This window comes from Ciconia boyciana, chromosome 18, assembly GCF_034638445.1.
Source record: "Ciconia boyciana chromosome 18, ASM3463844v1, whole genome shotgun sequence".
Classification (NCBI taxonomy): domain Eukaryota; kingdom Metazoa; phylum Chordata; class Aves; order Ciconiiformes; family Ciconiidae; genus Ciconia; species Ciconia boyciana.
Window position 1 is genome coordinate 8427901 of NC_132951.1, and position 18656 is coordinate 8446556.

Genomic DNA, 18656 nt, shown 5'->3' on the forward strand with positions numbered 1-18656 from the left:
GCATGGTTGTATTTCAGTAACTCTAACACTGATTTTTTTTCCACAAGGAAATTCGTGGCTGGAAAATCTCAGTCACATGTAATCCCTACAGCATGTTTGCAGTTTTAAAGTTAGGGCTTTGCGTCTGGTGTATGCACACTCGTAGCTGGATTTGTGTGTCACTTGTTCCTGGTCTAAGCACATATTTGAATATGTGCTGCTTGTTAAATGCTACAATTAACTGCATGGATTCCAGCAGAACTGCTTACCTGATTAAAGTTAGGTATTTATAGAAGTGTTTTGCTGAATTGGTGCTAAGTCTGATTACCTCTTAAACATGAGATTATTTCTTACAAGAGAAGGTTATCCTGGAAATATTTTTTAGAAACCATGAGTTTTATGGGAAAAAAGCAAGCATCCACATGAGGCACTCTGTAGTGTAGGATGGGACCATGTTTTGGAGATTATAAGGTATTAATGTTTCTGCATGTGCTGAGATACACAATGGCTGTTCCTTGCAATGGGAAGTGCTTTCTGTGAAAATTTAGTTGCTTTTTTTACCCGGTCCCCTCCAGAAAAAAATCTCCAAAGCTAGTATCATTTGTAGCTGGGACCAGACAGCCTGTCAGTGCTGTTATCCAAGTTAAAATTCAAAGAGAAAACATGGTGAGCTGAAGAGCCTGTGGGCATTTGGGCCTCATATTCAAAGGTTGGAGGAGCAATCTGCCCTGGTTGCTCCTCCATGAAGCAGAGAGTGGAAAGATTTATTCATGGGGACTTGGACCATGAATAAACAGGGTCAATGCACATCAAGAAGTCCAGCCCGCCTCTCCTGTGAGCTTGCAAGCTCAGTGAGTACAGAAGCCTTCAGGTTCTCCAGGCCCCTTTTGTAGATCTCAGTTCTCCATAGTGCTGCACTTTCTTTCCATCCTGAAGGAAAATCTTGGAGTCTGGCAGGTGGGACCATCCCGAATGTCAGTGTGAAGGTTTGAAAAGGGACCATTCCTCTGTGGTGGCTGCTTCAGATAGATCCCTAAAAGAGACTGAACTTCAGTTCTTCCTGAAGACAACAGGAGGAAAGCTAAGCTTCTTATTGAGAAATGTCTCATGAAAGACCAAAGGGACCTCAAAATGCTGATCCTTAGACTGGTTTTGAGGTGTTCACAGGGATGCTGTAGACTGTGGTCAGCGCCTTGCGTGTCCCCTCCCTTCCCTGCAAACAGCACCGCAGAAAAGGCAGCAAGATCTACATGTACACAGTGCCTCCAAATGCCAGGCTTGAAATCCGTCCGTGTGCAAGTGTCACAAATGCCTTCTCCAGCTGAACGTTGCTCTGCATTCATCCTGACTGGTGGCTGCCAGTGCTCCACACTTGACTGTGAATTAGGTCAGACAACGGGGCAGCCTGCTGCCACTGGGCATGGTGCTCTCAGAGACTGTGCCCTGGAAATAGCAGGAGGGGAGAGGAAACAGAGATCCCTGTGCCTTCAACACCCTCCTGATCCCTCCAGACTTGATCTTCCAGAGGGACCTTGTCAAGGCTGAGGTGTCTCTCTGGAACCAAAAGCAAAAGGGTAATGGGGGTCCCTGAGGCACTGCCTGCCATTTTTCTCTTGCCTGAGGTGAACATGACCCATCACAGAGATGGGCCTGAACTCCTGAAAGGAGTCACTGCCCTTCCTGCACACTCTCATCCTCTGAATTATTGTCTTATTTTCTTTCCACGCCAATGAGCTGTCAGCCACAGATACAGTAATTCAGCGCAACAGAAACACAAACAGATGGGTAATTGACCCACGTGCCTTCATTACACTGGAGTTCAGCACTGCTGTTCAAGCCATAAACTCCTTTATCTGCCACTCTGAAATCCCTGGGCCTTTTACAAGGAAGGCAAAGTGGGCCAGGCTTCCCGTGAAAAGCTTGCTCAGAGTTATTGTTGTCTCTGCCTCACACACCACAGATGCTGACTGAGTCTGACAAGCAGGACTTGCCAGGTAGAAGAAAACAGCTGTGAATCCTCAGGGACATTTGTAGGGAGCCCGGAGATGGGGAACTGGAGAAGGACAGGATGGAAAAACATGTACACTGTACACAGGGCAAACACTTAAACTGTTATCGTGTCCTCTGGTACCTGAGCAAGTGTACACCTACGCTAATGCCTGCACAGATGGATGGATACACAAACACTTGCTATGGAGAAAGAGACATGGAGATAGCTCTCAGCTAATGTAAATCTTCAGAGCACCACTGAAATCATTGGCACTAAATCCATTTGCACTTTTATAGGATTTGGCAAGTAGCCTTCCTAGCAGGGAGTAAACTGAAAAGACTCAGGTACCCAACTCCTGTATTTATACTGTGGGAGCTGGGCACTTAACTCTGCAAGGGTCTTTTATACATCCCTGCTTATATTATTTTCCTTTCTTCTGTTTCCCTTTCTTTCTTCTTCTCTTTCAGTGTGTAGTTTCCTTGTTTCTGTGGTACCAAACCTATTTAGTCTCTCTCAGAACAGGTCAGAACAGCATAATGCTCATCACTTCTGAACTAGCACTTGGTTGTAAAGTATAAAAAAGCCACACCTGGGAATAAGGGATGCTTTGCATTCACATGGTTTGTGCTGTACTGGGATCCAGGACTGGGATGAATTGGGTATGCTGGGCGTTTGGGAGGGGGAAGTTACTTGTCACCCTTCTCTCGTAGAACAGATGGACTCTACTTTCAGCTAACTCACTACTTGCACTGGAGCCATGCAATTTGTACCCCACTTTCCTTACTCATGACAGCTCTGAGAGAAATGTCCCAGTTGCTTTTAATTCCTCAGCATCACTTTCCCAAGCTGTTAATGAAACAGGTTTTGAAAAGAAGAACAGATACCCAAAAAGACTTTTTTTTTCTTTTTTTAATCCTTGCTTCTTGTTTCTATGCCAGGTCTCCAGATCATCTTCCCTCAGTATTTACAAGAGAAGTTTGTCCAGTCTGCCTTGAGTTACATCATGTGCAATGGCGAGGGGGAGTACCTTTGCCGGAACAGCCAGTGTGGCTGCCAGTGTGCAGAGGAGTTCCCGCAGTGCAACTGCCCCATCACCGACATCCAGATCATGGAGTACACACTAGCAAACATGGCCAAGACCTGGACAGAAGCCTATAAAGATCTGGAGAATTCAGGTGACCAAGCAAAACACGTTTTCCTATTGATTTATTTCAAACAAAGCATGCCAGATCATACCAGTTAAGAATCCTTTCTTCCTTTAATATAGTGTTCCAGTCTGGATAAAACATAGAGGATATTGAACGCAAAAACATTATCTTAGTCTTGAGGGAGTGCCTTTTTTTCTCTTTACATGTACAGACAAAAACACACACCACATGTAATTCTATGTATAAGGGGATATTTTTCATGGAAGAGTATGATTAAAAATCTGATTTTTCATGCTAAACCAGCTCAGAATTCCTCTTTAATAGTTCTACAGAGAAACTTCCACAATATTAATGATGCAGAAATTGCTTTTCAGATTTGCATGAATGATTTATTCTGCTTTGGTGAAAGGCAATTCACAGAGAGAGAGCACAGGCCAGATGACACCTCATTTGAGATAGAGAGGAGAAGGGAAAATGACTTCTCTCTCCTACAGTGCCGATATCTGCTGGTGTGAACATTTCTCTTCTCCCTTCACTTTCTCCCAGTGTGGTGCTGGGGGTGTCAGCAGAGTTTGTTCCACATTGATGCTAGTAACACCCATAGTAGGTGTGCAACATCACTCTCAAGGGCTTGAGGTAGGAAAAAGAGCAATATTATCAGTGCAATTACATCCTTTCTTTTAGCACGTGGTCTGCCTACCCTGCAGCCACATGGGCCCTAAGCAGAACTTAATCAAGAACTTCTTATCCCTGTGCTGCCTATCATCTCTTAGTGTTAGCCAGTTACTTGGCAACATATTTTCTTTAATGATTATTGTCATAACTGTCCAGGTCTCCATGTTAGGGAAGAAAACTATGAGGAAGAGACCAATGAGGGGCATTGAAGAATTATTCTTCAGAAGTGTTCCCAGCAGCAATTTCTTTCTTCATGTTGAAGGTCACCTTAATCCCTTTAATGGTTGAAATGAAGTGGCCTATGATGTTTCCTGAATGGGCTGTTGAGGACTGCTTCGTACTTCAATGTTGACCCTGCTGGTGTGTCTGCTGTTGCATAGAGTCTTATGTCCAACTCACATTGCCAACTTGGTGCTCAGCTGAGCAAAGTCAGAATAGTAGTTAATGGCCCAAGGCTGATGACCATCTTGACAAGAGCCCCCCATATACTATGGGGAGCCACAAGACTGGGGCAGTTCCAGAAGTAGGTTGCTAGCTGAAGAGGTCAGCAGCTTTCTGGGAGTTTCTATAGGTTCATGGATAGGGTGGGTACACCAGGGCAAACCTGAAATGTGGATTTCAGAAGCTTCTGCTAGCTCAGTACTACACAACTTAGAATTACTGCCAGTGCCTGCCAGCACAGCTCTGCCACTAGTTAAGTGTTACTAGTTGCTAGTTCTGGCACAGTATCTTCACACAAGATGCTCAAGAGCCACATGTTGGCCACCACTCATCAAACACCTTTACATTCCCAGGGGATCTAACCCAGACACTAAGAAGGTGAGATCCCTATGGAGAGAGAAGAGTTAGAGTCCCACAGTGATTGTTTTACTGTTACATTCTGTGCTTGTTGCACCTGATCTAAGCAAAGACTGTGGTAGATAATTATATTATTTCCCTTCCCTTGAGATTTCAACAGGGGAAGGTGTTTTTCATTTGCCATGTTAAAGTGACACATTGCAGTGCAATTCTCTGCTGTGCTGTAGCCATATTCCACCCAGGGCTAGAGGCTTTTCAGGGCTAGATGGGGTGATTATGTTTAAAGCTGTTGCATCTCATTCATCACTTTGTTGCATCATGCGTGAACTTATCCTTTGAGATGAAAGTTGCTATCACAAAAGAATGTAGTATTAGTATTTTGCTTCTTTGTTTTAATAAATATTCCCAATAACTAGAGGATTTTCTTCATAATGAACAGCAGAAGACAAATCTCTAATGACATCTGAAGGCTTTTCCAATAAAGTGGGCTGAAAGGCACATGAGTGCTCTGAAAGCAAATACCACTTGCACAGGAAGCAGCTGATAGCCTAAAAGATCTATATTCTGTTCCTGATCTGTGTTGGATTCTTATGTCAATTCGAAAAAATCGTGCAGGGCAAATCAAGAGTTGGTGTGATTTGGGATAGCATCTTCAAAGTCAAGGAGGCTGCAGTGAACTGATGCTGCTTTAAAACAGCTCAGGAGCTCTCTCTTAGTCCTGTGCTTCATTGCTCATGTGTAAATTGAGAAAAATAACACTGCCTTATTCTTGGCATTTTAGTATGTCTGGCCAAAAAATTCTCTGTCAGGACTGCGATTCTGGATTTTAAAACAGCCTTTTAATTAAAAGTCATGGGGTTTTTTTTGCAGTACTGTTGCTTTCTGATGAAAATGCGATATTTTTTTTTTTTAACTGAAAAGGCAAGCACTGGAAAAATGAGTTTCACCTTTGAAAGAGATTTGACATGGCCATTTTGCTGTGATGCCACCATTCTTCTCTAGAGGCTGGATCCTCTGCCCCGTACCACCTGCTATGATGAGTCATTGCCATGGGACTACCTGCAGGGACTGGGTGACTCTGCAAAAAGAGGGACCGTATTGCATTATGGGAGATGTAGTCCTAGCTATCATCAACATTTTCTGTGCAGATAGATAAAATAAAAACAAAAGCAAACAGCCTTATTAGTTAATTGGAAATTCTCAGGGTTAAGAATGAACTATTCCCAGAAAAGTACAAGGTTTAGCACAATGCAGCCATAGTCTTGGCTGGGGCCTCCAGGAATAGTTATAAATAAATAATGAAGAAACTATTATTTCTGGAAAGTATTTTATTTTTTCACCCCTCTTTTTTAAAAACAACTCCATCCAGCTTTTACTTTGCTCATTTGTTTTTCCCCCAACCTTGCACTGCAGTATCAAAATGTGCACACTGCACTGAAATTTCTCCCTTACCCGTCTCTATGAAAAATGTAGCACATTCATCATCAGAGGGAAAAGAGCTTGGTCTTTTGCACAAACAGGCTTTTGAGGAAATTGATTTATAAGGGGCAGGAAGCAAATGCAAGGCTTTTACTGCTGAAAGATACCAGGAGTAATCAGCATGGTCAACAGAAGCAATTATACATGATGATAGTTTCAGAGGACCACTGAACAGGAAGGAATCATTTTTGGGGAGGAGAAGGGCACTGAAAGCAGCATTACAAATAGAGTGAAAACCTGAGAGATGATTAAAAAAAAAAAACCTCTCAGTTATCTTTGGAGAAGAAAGGAGACATGCAGATGTCCTGTGGATCTTGATAGTGCCGTGATGATAATTATTTTTATTAGGTGCTCGGTTTCACTATGTGATGAGTAGGACATGGGCATCCATTTACCGTCTATAGAATGACGGCACTGACTAATGCATAGATATTCTTTGTTAGGCAGTTAAGCATGAACTGCAAGTTGCTGAGTAATAGGAAACCTGTTATGCAAATATATATAAGCTTTGTAGAATAGGTTGCAAATTATCTGGTCTGATTTTCTCCAATAATTCTATGGATTATTTCTTTTTTTGAAAAGATATCAGCCTTTACAAGCTTTCACTTTTTGCCTTTTTTTTGGCTATTGTCCTCTTTTCCTTCTGAAAATGGGATGAAGGAATTTTAAAAAAAAATTATTAGGAAAGGAAGAAAAAAAATGTAGATAACTTACAGGAAAAGATGGCTGCATTTCTTGTTGCATACTTTGTCAGGTTTATGGCAGGGTTCTAGTCCACTGCCCTCTAGAAGCAGGACTACCACCAGCACTAGATCAGGTCAGCCATGGTTTTGTCTAGCAGAGTCTAAAATGAGAGATTCTTCTACATCTCTGGGCAGCATGTTTCTGTGCTGCATTACTTCCAAGTGAAGAATTTTTTCAATAAATCATTTGAACTTCTCAAGCTGTAAACTGTCTATTACTCCTTGTTACATCATCTGTCTCTAATAAGAAGAGTTTCTCTCCTTTGTATTTGTAAGTACCTTTTAAGCAGTTGTAGGCTGTAATTAGATTGCCCCTTGGCCTCTTCTTCACCAGACTAAACGAGTGGAGCTCCCTCCACCTGACCTTGTGCTCCAGGCCCTTGACCATCTCATAGCCCTCAGCTGTGCCCTCCTCAGTTTCTCAACACCAGTCTTTAATTGGGTGTCCCTAAAACTGAGCAGAGAAATGCAGGTATAGCCTCAGTAGTGCCAAGAAGAATTAGCTTCCCAACCTACTGGTTTTATCCCAGTGTGCAGTTTGTGTTATTTCCAGTGAGAACATAGTGTTGACCTACCTTCAGCATGGTGTCCATGATAACCCTCAGGACCTTTGTAGCAGCTGTTATTCAACTGGTTGTTTCCAAGCCTGTACTGATGTGTGGGGTTGTTCTGCCCTGGTGCAGAGCTTTGTTCTTTTCTTTATTGCACTTTATGGGGTTTTTGTTGGCTCACTCCTTGCATTTCTCAAGGTCTCAGTGTGTCAAACACAGTTTTGTGGTATCAAAAATTGGGTTATTTTCTACTGACAAAGTTGGTACCATCTGTTTTTTTCCATATGAGGATGTCCCAGCCTGGTAATCAGAGTCTAAGCAAACTATACTTCTCAGTTAGGAAGAAAGGGGTGGTCATAAACAGAAACTGTATCAGATTTTCTGTTTTGTGATGAAAAAACCTGAAACCCTACATAATGTTTTTTTCATTATCAAGCGAAATCAAACAAATAAAGTGATCACAAAACAACATTTAACAACATATTTTTGGATCAATTGAATTTTTTCCTTTGGCTAAAATTGACAGATTTTGTTCTGACGTTAGCCCTCCAAACTATTTTATTTTATTTTCATTGTTACATAAAGCAACTCATTTAACTTCATTTGAAGTTAAATGAGAAAAAAGAATCAGAATGCTCTTTTTAAAAAATGAGAAAGCAGGACATTTTAACACAATCCAAACCCTTCCTCTGGGGATTTTTTTAAAGCTTTTTTTTCTCTTTTTTTTAACAACACAGCCAAAGTGATTTGACTTCAACAACAAACGCCATTTTAGGAACAGCCAAAAACCAATTTAAATTAGAACTCTTTAACTGACAACGATTACAACTCCCTGCTTTTTGTTCATAACCCCTAGACTATAATCCCATGCTCCAGGGAATTTGCTCTCTTTTTCTCCACCCTGTACACATTAACTGTATTGTTTTACCCTAATACTCTCTGGGTTTCATTTCCCGTATGGGAGCAGCAACAGCCATGGAATTAGTGAGCTTCCTGGGGCAGAATGACAGGCCAGTGAGTTAATGAACATCACCTTCCTTTAGTAGAGTGCTGATGGCTTCATACGTCATTGCTGTTTCTCCATCCTGCTAATGAAAAGCTTTGTAACTTTGTTATAGTTCAGAAACCTCTGTATTTCTCCACATTTTTGCGTGTTCCAGATGAGTTTAAATCCTTCATGAAAAGGCTACCTAGCAACCACTTCCTGACTATTGGGAGCATCCACCAGCACTGGGGGAATGACTGGGATCTGCAGAACCGCTACAAGCTGCTGCAGAGCTCCCTGGAAGCCCAGCGCCAGAAGATCCAGCGCACTGCCCGCAAACTCTTTGGCCTCAGTGTCCGGTGTCGGCACAATCCTAACCACCAGCTGCCTAGAGAAAGGTATCTTCATCCTTCATTGGGGATGGGTGTGGTGTGATGGGTGACTGATGGAGCTCAGCCTGGGCTTGGACCTAAACCAAACAGCCTAAGTGTTCGAATATAGGGTGTGCTAATATGGAGGTTTGGGGGAAAATGGTAAAGTCTGGGAGTGGATTGACATTTCTGGAGGTGTAAGTAACCTGTATCACATACCTAAGCATATTCACATCCCTTCTATGTGGTCTTATCTACCCAGGTGAAGGGCACCCACTTGTTCTGTAGTGTTCTGCAAGACTATTACAGGGCTGACATCATACAGCCAAGCAGACTAAGCTGGTCTTTAAGCGGTCTTGTATCATGTACCACAGCCAAGCTTTAAGCCTCCATTTGCTGTTAAAGTGGACATATGGAGCACAAGATGCTTCAGCCCATTTTTGAGTTGTGCTCCTCAATGAATATAGCCAGAGTGAAAGAGAAGCTTTAGTTTCACTTGGAATAGATCATATCTCTTCTACAAAATGCAGAGTGAACCTGCAAACCTGCACTGACCAGAAGCCTAGCAATGTTATTACAGATGGAGAAAGCAGATTTTCCATTACGGCTACAGCAACTATTGATATCCAATAGTCACCTCCTGCTGGCTCCTTTCAGCCCTGACCTATGGCTGAGTTTAAGTTAGCTTTCAATCATTTTTGGAGACTTGCATCCATGGATTTTAATGAACATTTCTTGCTGTTTCTTTCTACGTTGTCTGGAGTGAAGTAACACTGAAAATTTTTAAAAATTAGTCCAAGTACCTTTTCTTCCATGGTTCTCTTGGAAGGGTCAGGCCAAGTTAATATTTGTAGAGGAACTGTTTTTTCACCTCCTTCATTACCTAAATATTAAATCTCAAGAGAAAATAAAATGATTGACTGCTGTCTCCTGTTATCACCCAGCCCCCTGGCCGCTAAGCACACTGAGTTTTCATTTCATCACTGTGAAGCTCAGGAAACTCTTCTAGGGCTTAACAACTCTTTAATTACCAAGGAATCTCATGTTTCTGGACAAAGACTTGACGGACTTACTAGGGATGAGGAGAAATACCTATTAAGTCTAAGAGATTGTGAAAAAAAGTCTGGAGAAATTCCTAAAATCGGCCTGTTCCTGCCAATTGGCTGAGTTGCTGTAAACAAGCCAGCTGGTGGAGGAGTCACAAGCATGTCCAGGCATTATTTTGAGTTGTGCCACAACAACAACAACAAAGTGAAGCAGCAGCAAGCAAATATCCAGCCAACCATGTTACTGCAAAGCATTCAAATAAATATGTCTTTAGCATTTCTCTTCTATTTTAAAAAGTCAGCCACACAGAAAGGGAGCCTCCAACTAATGCTATAAAATCTGGGGGAAGGAGGACGAAATGGATGATGGCAGCTGGATTTTTAACTGACTGATGTTCTTGATTTGTTTAAGTCAACACCACCAGGCATATTGTAATTTCTTTTCTTATTTGTCATTCTGCATTTGTAGCTAGGCAGGAGAGGGGCTCGGTAGACAGATGTGTAGCGGAAGAGGTATGCATTTCATCGTTCTTTTCACAGGGCTTAGAAATACTCTAATTTTCTAATTGTTACTGTACAGAATGACAGATGCTTATCAAGCATGCCAGTGGCTTTGAAAGGATGGAAAGGTTCTATTAAGAGCAAGCCTCTCTCTCTCTTTAATACACATAATAGTAAGCCTACTTTATATATTCAAAAGCAATGTAAAAAAGAAATAGGATTGCTGTTGATTGTCTCAGGGAAAGGAAGAAGTGGTGTTTCCAAAAGAAAGAAAGAGTAGGGATTTTGGCAATTAGGCTGATTCTCCATGACCTTTTGCAATAGCTAAGAAGGAAATAAATAAATAAATAAATTTGCTCTGCACTGCTTTTGCTTAAAAACCACCTCTTCACAGGCAAGTTTATTGGTTTAAAAAAGAAACCATTCCTCAGTTGTTAAAGCTTCAATGTTGACTGAGTATCTACAGTTGCCTTTTAAAACTCTGGATGTAAAATATAAATAACATCCGGAGGGAGGGGGTGGTGGTGGTGTTGATACATGTTCTGGGCTCCAGCCAAATTGTCATTAGTTAAGAATACATCTCACAGCTGCTGAGAATAAAAATAGCATTTTTACTTCACTGTTCCATACAGAAAGCCCAATAGTACCTCCACAGCAGCTAGTGCTGGTTGGAAAGTGAAAGGTGAGTTTGCAGAGAAAAACTGGTTAAATCCCTACCTTTTTTTCTTGCAATTAGAAAAAAAAAAAAAAATCTCCCCTGCTGGATCAGGTTTTTGATTGGGGTATTTTTGTGGTTTTTTGTTTGTTTTTGTTTTGGTATGGTTTGGTTTTATAATCAGCTCAGACACCATCTACAACAAAGCTGTGTCTTTGGCTCAAGGGACACACATCAGTCTCTTCCCCGCCCCAAACCTGATTAATCCTGAAAGTTGACATGTCAGGAGGAAAGAAAATTATTCATCACCTTTCTGTATAACCTGACCTCTGCTTCTGATCTGAAAGCCCAACATTGTCCTGCAAAACATTTTTTTTGTCACAAGAGATAGGTTTTAAGTGGTGAAACAGCTCTGCATGATTACCTGGCTCCCGGTTCCCAGCATTGCCAGGGGACCGTGTGTCTCCAGTGAGCAACAGCAAGAAAACACTGCAAAATAACTCTCACTCACAACTTTGCCTGGATGTAATTTTTTTTCATTTTAGTTTGGAATGTAGGATATTAAAGTTGAATGTAAAATTGCTTGACGGTGACCTTTGAAGACATAGTTTTCCTTTTTTAATTTCACATGCTCTAGTACTTTATACTTTGAACTGGCAGAGGTAGCAAACATTAGGCAAAATAACTTTTGCAATGCTATTAAGAGGGAGAAAGATAAACTGATGACTCCTTAATGAAAGAGAAAATAATTAAAATGAAAACCAATGACTACTCTGCTACTGGCTTTCAGATTTTAAACAGTGGCTCTTTTCAGCTTTCTTGTGCCCTGATATCTCTTGGTTATATTCACGTGAGTCTGAGCCATCATGGGTGTGTGTTTTAAGAAGTTACCTCCTGTCAGCTGAAGGGCTGTGACTGGTCCTGCATATATTCTTATCCTGTCCCAGTTGCAAGACAAAATGGGGTAATTTATACCACTTTTCCTCTCTCTCACTCTATCACACTTCCCATTGTCATGCCCGGCTCTGTCCTGGATTCTGCATTTTCATTTAATTACGTCTTTTATTGCTGCCATCAGCAGATGGTGGGTAGCCTTTTTTTTTTTTGTCCTACTTGTGTCTTTGATGAATGCTAAGACATATACACACACACCAAAAAAACCCCAACCTTCTTTCTCCTGATCTCCTCCCATCCTTCCTCTACAAAGTTGATCTGGGGAACAAGAAAATTACTAGTTTCGATTGTAAGATATCAGATGAGACTCCTTTCTCATTTTGCTCTGCCGGCTGTTAGTATAAGGGAAGGATGGACGCTAGCATTTTTTTTTTTCCTCTAAGACAGAGCACACCTAAGACAGACAGGATATGGTCATCTGACTAATTTTTGTCGTGTCCCCTTCTGTATAGTCTGGCAGTCCTTGTCCCATGAACTCAATGGCATTATCAACATGTAAAAACTGTGTAAAGCATCAAGCCAGCACTGCACAAATACAGTGGGAATCCTGTGCACGAGCGAGTGTGCATGAGGAAAGCGGGAGAGTCACGTTCACTTGCACAGAGCTGGAATTGAGATCTATGCATGGTAGTTGCTCAGCGTGTGTTTGGCTGTCGTTTGCATATGCAGCTGTACAAGGCTATTGGCAGCTGTACAAAAGTGGTGGCAGTATGTGCACACAGGCACACTTCTGACAGTGCTGAATACCACAACAAACCCACCTCAGAAAACACCTTTAGTCCTATGAGCAACTGTTACTTCCTCATCTGGAAGCCCCATACCACAAAAAGCAACAAACATGAGGGAGGGAGCTGTGGAAATCAGGGAAATACTGTCCTTGCTTCATGGACAGGGGTAGGGATGCTGAGAGGGTACCTGATGGAGCTGGACATTTACCATCTATCTGCCACCAGCCTGCTGCCTCAGCCCTTCATTTTCTTCATGCTACTGGGCTTCTCTGTGTCCTTGTCTTGGTAGAAATTACAGCGGGAGCTAGGGACAAAGCTTGGGGCTGCAGGAGATACTCCCTTCAAAGCAACCTCTGATTTTCACCATTATCAAGCCCAATCATGGGAAGAGGCGACGTGCAAGAACTTCGTGCTTCCCTTAAGCAATTCCCCCAAGCCAGTGAACCCAGGCAGCCAGTGTACGTATAATGGAGGGTCACTTTGGTTTTAGTTAATCCTCCGCTTGCTCATCATCCCTCAGCTTCATGCTTATATTAGTGGTTAGAAGCAAAGAAAGAAGCTTTCAAGGAGATGCATGGAGGAATCAAGGTGGGCTCACAGCAGCTTAGTGAGATTGAAACTTGGAATCTGGGTGCCTTGCTAAATTCAAGTGCATTTGGCTGGCTTTCCAAACAGGAACTGCAAGGCTTCAGATGGGGTAAAAATTATTTGTATTGCTGAAAAAGTGAGCAAAAAATTCACCTATAAGCAGAAGGCAGACTCAGTCCCCAGGGGATGGTTTTGAGAGTGCTTGTTGCTGTCAGCAATGTGTTTTGCAGCCACACTGTGCTGTGCTGTCCCCTCCTCTCTGAAGCAGACCTGTCCTAGAAACCAGGAGGAGCCCTGTGCACTTTTTCTAGGGACCAGGGCTGTCACTGTCTTCCTCTACAGCAGATATTTATAGGGGTCACTGCCTTGCTCCCAAGCTCCCCAGCCAACCTTGTCTTTTCCACTAGCAGGAGAGCTCCTGTTATCTGTGAATAGGGGAAAGAGACCCTGGCAGCCCTGTACCACAGGAGGAATGTGAAAGTTGTCTTTTCCCACATCCAAGGCTTCAGAATTTTCCTGCTAATGCGCTTCCTTTTTCCTCACTCTGTCTCATTTTTTTCCTTTCACTCAGTTTCTTCCTGCTTCTTTTCATTCCTGCCTGTCCTCTGACTTTCAGTTGTTGCTGTTGTTTCAGTTTTCCCCTTTCTCCATCCCTATTCCTCCTGCCCACAGCATTTCTCTCCCATTTTTCCTTTTACCTGCACATTTTCCCCCTCTTTTTTCCTCTACCCTTTCTGCTTCTCCTCCTTGGTTATTTCTTTCCTTCCAGTGCTTTCCTGTTTTATGCTCTCAACCCTCCACTTGCTCCCTCCCCCTAATCATCTTGCTGTTCTTTGCTGCTGTATCATTTAATGCCTTCTTTGATACAGCCTACAGCTTAATGATTATTCGGAGGTCAGGCGATGCAGGTGCCATGAATTTCACTAATCCAGCTCTGAGAGCCTCTGTCCATAATCACTCCTCCCGTTCTACAGGGACTGAATCCTAATTTGTCATTAGCCAGTCCTCTTGCTGCAGCGCTACCAAGAACTTTTTGCCCAGAGGAGACAATGAAGTATTCATTAGCTGGGGGAAAGGCGGAGGGGAGGGAACAGGCGGCTGAACAAGGCATTCTGCTGAAGGCTGCTGAGAAAGGAGTCGCTGTGATGAGATTTCCTGGGGCGGTGGGGAGGGGGGAAGAGGGGGCAGCAAGGCAACGTTGCAAGTGGGTTATACAAAAAGCAAACGTGAGTTATGGTGTCATTCATTAGGAGTCGTTCCAGGGCTGCAGGACGTGGAGGTGAGGGTGCTGACATAGCAATTATGGGAGCGGTGGGGCTTGGGAATGGGCAAGTGTGGTTGCTTGTTAAGGGGAGAAGCTGTAAGAGGAGGTAAATTAGCAGCAGATTTTTTAAAGGAGAAGCTATTCTAGCAGCTCTGTGCACCCTGACTTTCACTCTCTTTTCATAGAATCACAGAATCGTTTAGGATGGAAAAGACCTTTAAGATCATCAAGTCCAACCGTTAACCTAGCACTGCCAAGACCACCACTACACCATGTCCCTAAGCACCACATCTACACGCCTTTTAAATACCTCCAGGGATGGCGACTCAGCCACTTCCCTGGGCAGCCTGTTCCAATGCTTAGCCACCCTTTCAGTAAAGAAATTTTTCCTAATATCCAATCTAAGCCTCCCCTGGCGCAACTTGAGGCCATTTCCCCTTGTCCTATTGCTTGTTACTTGGGAGAAGAGACCGACCCCCACCTCGCTACACCCTCCTTTCAGGTAGTTGTAGAGAGCGATAAGGTCTCCCCTCAGCCTCCTTTTTCTGCTGTTATTGAGCTCTGCACCATAAGCAGAGGTTACTACTGGCTTTGCCTCATCCCATTACAGGTCTGTTTTTGGAGGGCGGGGGGAATTGTCAATGACATGGAGAGGAGTTTTCTCCTGCTAGCCAGGAAGTTACGCTGACCTGCAATGTATGATAGCACCTCAGCCTCTGTCATGGCTTTATCAGCTTCATTCCCCTGGTTGAACTTTGTCACTGTGGCACTGATGGGATCCTTGACAGGAGACTGTGCCAGTTTCAGCTCCTAGAACAGTGTGAAGAGAGAGACTTCAGATGATCAGTCCTAACTTCTAGCTATTTCTTAGAGGGCTTTTATTCTGCACCAAAGGAGTAAACAGCAAATGAAAGATTCAGTCTCAAAATAGACTGGAATAGCTCCCAGATGCCATGGCAGGGCATCAGTGTTCTGAGAGCTCTGCCTCAGGTATATCCCTGAAAACATTGTGGCTCCAGTAAGATGCCAACGCCAAAGGTTCTGTGAGGCTCTACAATGCTAATGCTTTCTTCCTCCTACCTGCAGGACAATACAGGAATGGCTTACTCGGGTCCAGTCCCTGCTCTACTGCAATGAGAATGGGTTCTGGGGGACCTTTCTGGAAAGCCAACGGAGCTGCGTTTGCCATGGTGGCACCAGCCTGTGCCAGCGCCCCATCCCCTGCATCATCGGGGGCAACAACAGCTGTGCCATGTGCAGCCTTGCCAACATCTCTCTCTGTGGCTCATGCAACAAGGGCTATAAGCTTTACCGGGGTCGCTGCGAGCCTCAGAATGTAGACTCGGAGCGGAGTGAGCAGTTCATCAGCTTTGAGACGGACTTGGACTTCCAGGACCTAGAACTGAAGTACCTGCTGCAGAAAATGGACTCTCGCCTGTATGTGCACACCACCTTCATCAGCAATGAGATCCGCCTGGACACCTTCTTCGACCCCAGGTGGCGCAAACGCATGTCCCTCACCTTGAAGAGCAACAAGAACCGGATGGACTTCATCCACATGGTGATTGGGATCTCCATGCGAATCTGCCAGATGCGCAACAGCAGCCTGGACCCTATGTTCTTTGTCTACGTCAACCCATTCAGTGGGAGTCACTCTGAGGGCTGGAACATGCCCTTTGGGGAGTACGGCTACCCACGCTGGGAGAAAATCCGCCTCCAAAACAGCCAGTGCTACAACTGGACCCTGCTACTGGGCAACCGGTGGAAAACCTTTTTCGAGACTGTCCACATCTACCTGCGCAGCCGGACTCGGCTGCCCTCCCTGCTGCGTAATGAGACTGGCCAAGGGCCCGTGGACCTTTCTGACCCCACCAAGCGTCAGTTCTACATCAAGATCTCGGATGTGCAGGTGTATGGCTACAGCCTGCGTTTTAATGCTGACCTATTGCGCAGTGCTGTGCAGCAGGTCAACCAGTCGTACACGCAAGGCGGGCAGTTCTATTCTTCCTCCTCTGTCATGCTCTTGCTGCTGGATATTCGGGACCGAATCAATAGACTGGCGCCTCCTGTGGCCCCAGGGAAGCCCCAGCTGGATCTGTTCTCTTGTATGCTCAAGCACCGCCTGAAACTCACCAACAGCGAGATCATCCGTGTGAACCATGCTCTAGACCTGTACAACACTGAGATCCTCAAACAGTCGGACCAGATGACAGCCAAACTCTGCTAACCCGGACTTTTCAGTGGACATGTTGGTGATTGATCTTTTTGCTGTAAAAAAATAAAAGAGAAAAACAAAAAAAAAAAAAAGAGAAAAAAGTAAAAAGAAAGAAAGAAAAGTGGGGGGAAAGTAAAGAAAGGGGAGAAAAACAAGATTTGTAAAATGTAATTAATATACAAAAGAGAAAAAAAAGAGGAAATTCTTCATTTGTTGAAAACTAAACCCGTTCTAGCAGCTGTATAAAACTGTCAGGCATGTTTGTTATTTCTATAATCCGTCATAAAAGGGTAACACCTTACTCTCTCTTGACCTTGGGGGTGTTGCTTGCTAGTCCTCGGGGGCAGCAGAGTAAATAAAGGGAGGAGCAGAGAGAGGAACAAACTTCTGTAATGAACTGTAAAGTTTTCTGCTATGCAGGTGCCAAGACAAAGAGACAAACAAAAAAAAATCAAAGCAAACAAACAAACAAGAGTTATATGTAAATGTAAAAGAACTGCCATTATTCCTATAGTGGGAGTAAATGGTTAAAGATAAAAGATATTTCTTCTGTTGAGATTTATGCCAGCTTTACGTTGAGTTATTCACGCAGCCTGTGCTGAGCTTTGCTGGAGGACAGAAGGTGATGGCAGTCTTTTGAGAGTAAAACTAATGCCTCATTGGTGAGAAGACACATCAGAGGTGGAGGGTGGGTGCAGGTCTCAGGTGTCTTCATTTTGGGATTTCCATTTTGGAAGACTTTTCACCAGAGGTAGTCTCAGCGCTTGCTGAAGAATGGGACATGTCAGGTCCCTTTGGCTACTTTACTGAACTGGAGTTCATGCCCTGCATCAGACTGCTGTTGCCTTCAGTGATGTCAGAGCTTAACCCCTTGAGGATCAGCACCTGTAAACCTTCAGAGTCACTCATCTTTAAGGTACTTCAACAGAGTCCCTAAAACAGAGAAAGCCAAAATCATATGCCACTTTGATAAACCCAGACTTAAAGGCAAACCTGAGTTTGGCTCTTTGCCTCAGGTTCTGGGTTTTCCAATAACACTGGAAAACCCTCATCACCACAAAAACCAAAGCACAATGCAAGAAAATACATTTCCAAGGAAACCTGGAGACACTGAAGGATACACATGTAATTTTTGTTCTTTGGGGAAGGAAAAATCCCTTTTACTTTCTTATGTTTCCATGTCTGTCAATAATATCCTTGTTTCACTTACACTTTCTTTGTCCACAAAAAAAATTTACAGAAAATATATGAGAAAATTTTATTAAAATATTCACAAAAGTAGTAAAAGGGAGGGGTGGGAGGGAAGAGCATAATAACCAAATCTACCCTGAATTTGAAAGAATAAAGCCAAATTAAAAAGGGTTGAGTTATCAAAAAAAACCCCCTAAAATAACTAAAAGGTGGGTAAAATTTTGTGGAGTGTGTGTTTACGTGTGTTTGGATTTAAAAAAATAATATATTGGAGTTTATGAATGTAGGATCAGCTGAGCTGGGTGATGAAACCTGAACACAGTGGGAGGTGAGTAGTGGCGTGTTTCTCTTAATCTCCCTGGTTTTTAGTTAGATTTGATTGTGAGAAGTGCTAGTGAGAGATTAGAATTTCTGCCCTCCTAGAAGGGAGAAATGAATCTCTGATCCTGCTGGCTTCTAGAGCTGGAGGAGTATCCTGGGGAAAAACAGGCCTGAGCAGGAGGGACAGTCCTGATCCAAAGTCCAAGATTCAGATCTGGCTCGAGATTTAATGTGTTGACTCAATTGAGTTCAACATAGTCTTGTAGAAATTTTGACCTTCTTATTTGGAGACTTTGGCTCAGATTCTGCAAATAACATCAGTTCTTCTGGAAAGAGCTAAATGCATTGTGGTGTTATTCATATGACACCAGGGACTTAGACAATTAAGTTTGGCTTCAGGTTTAGTTTAATTTGTGTGGTTTTGGTTGATGCTCACCCAAACTGAGAAGGAATTAGATACCTTAAGGAAAATAT

At 43.2% G+C, this 18656-nt stretch overlaps 1 protein-coding gene across 1 annotated transcript in view; it reads left to right on the forward strand.

The window, feature by feature from the left end:
* The window catches only part of BRINP1 (BMP/retinoic acid inducible neural specific 1), a 59485-nt gene extending 42803 nt beyond the window's left edge, over window positions 1-16682 (forward strand). Inside the window, exons 5-7 of the mRNA XM_072883168.1 lie at window positions 2908-3144; window positions 8524-8746; window positions 15542-16682. Coding sequence (XP_072739269.1) covers window positions 2908-3144; window positions 8524-8746; window positions 15542-16682 — 1601 coding nt within the window. The remainder of the gene's footprint in view (window positions 1-2907; window positions 3145-8523; window positions 8747-15541) is intronic.
* The last annotated feature ends 1974 nt before the right edge of the window (window positions 16683-18656 follow it).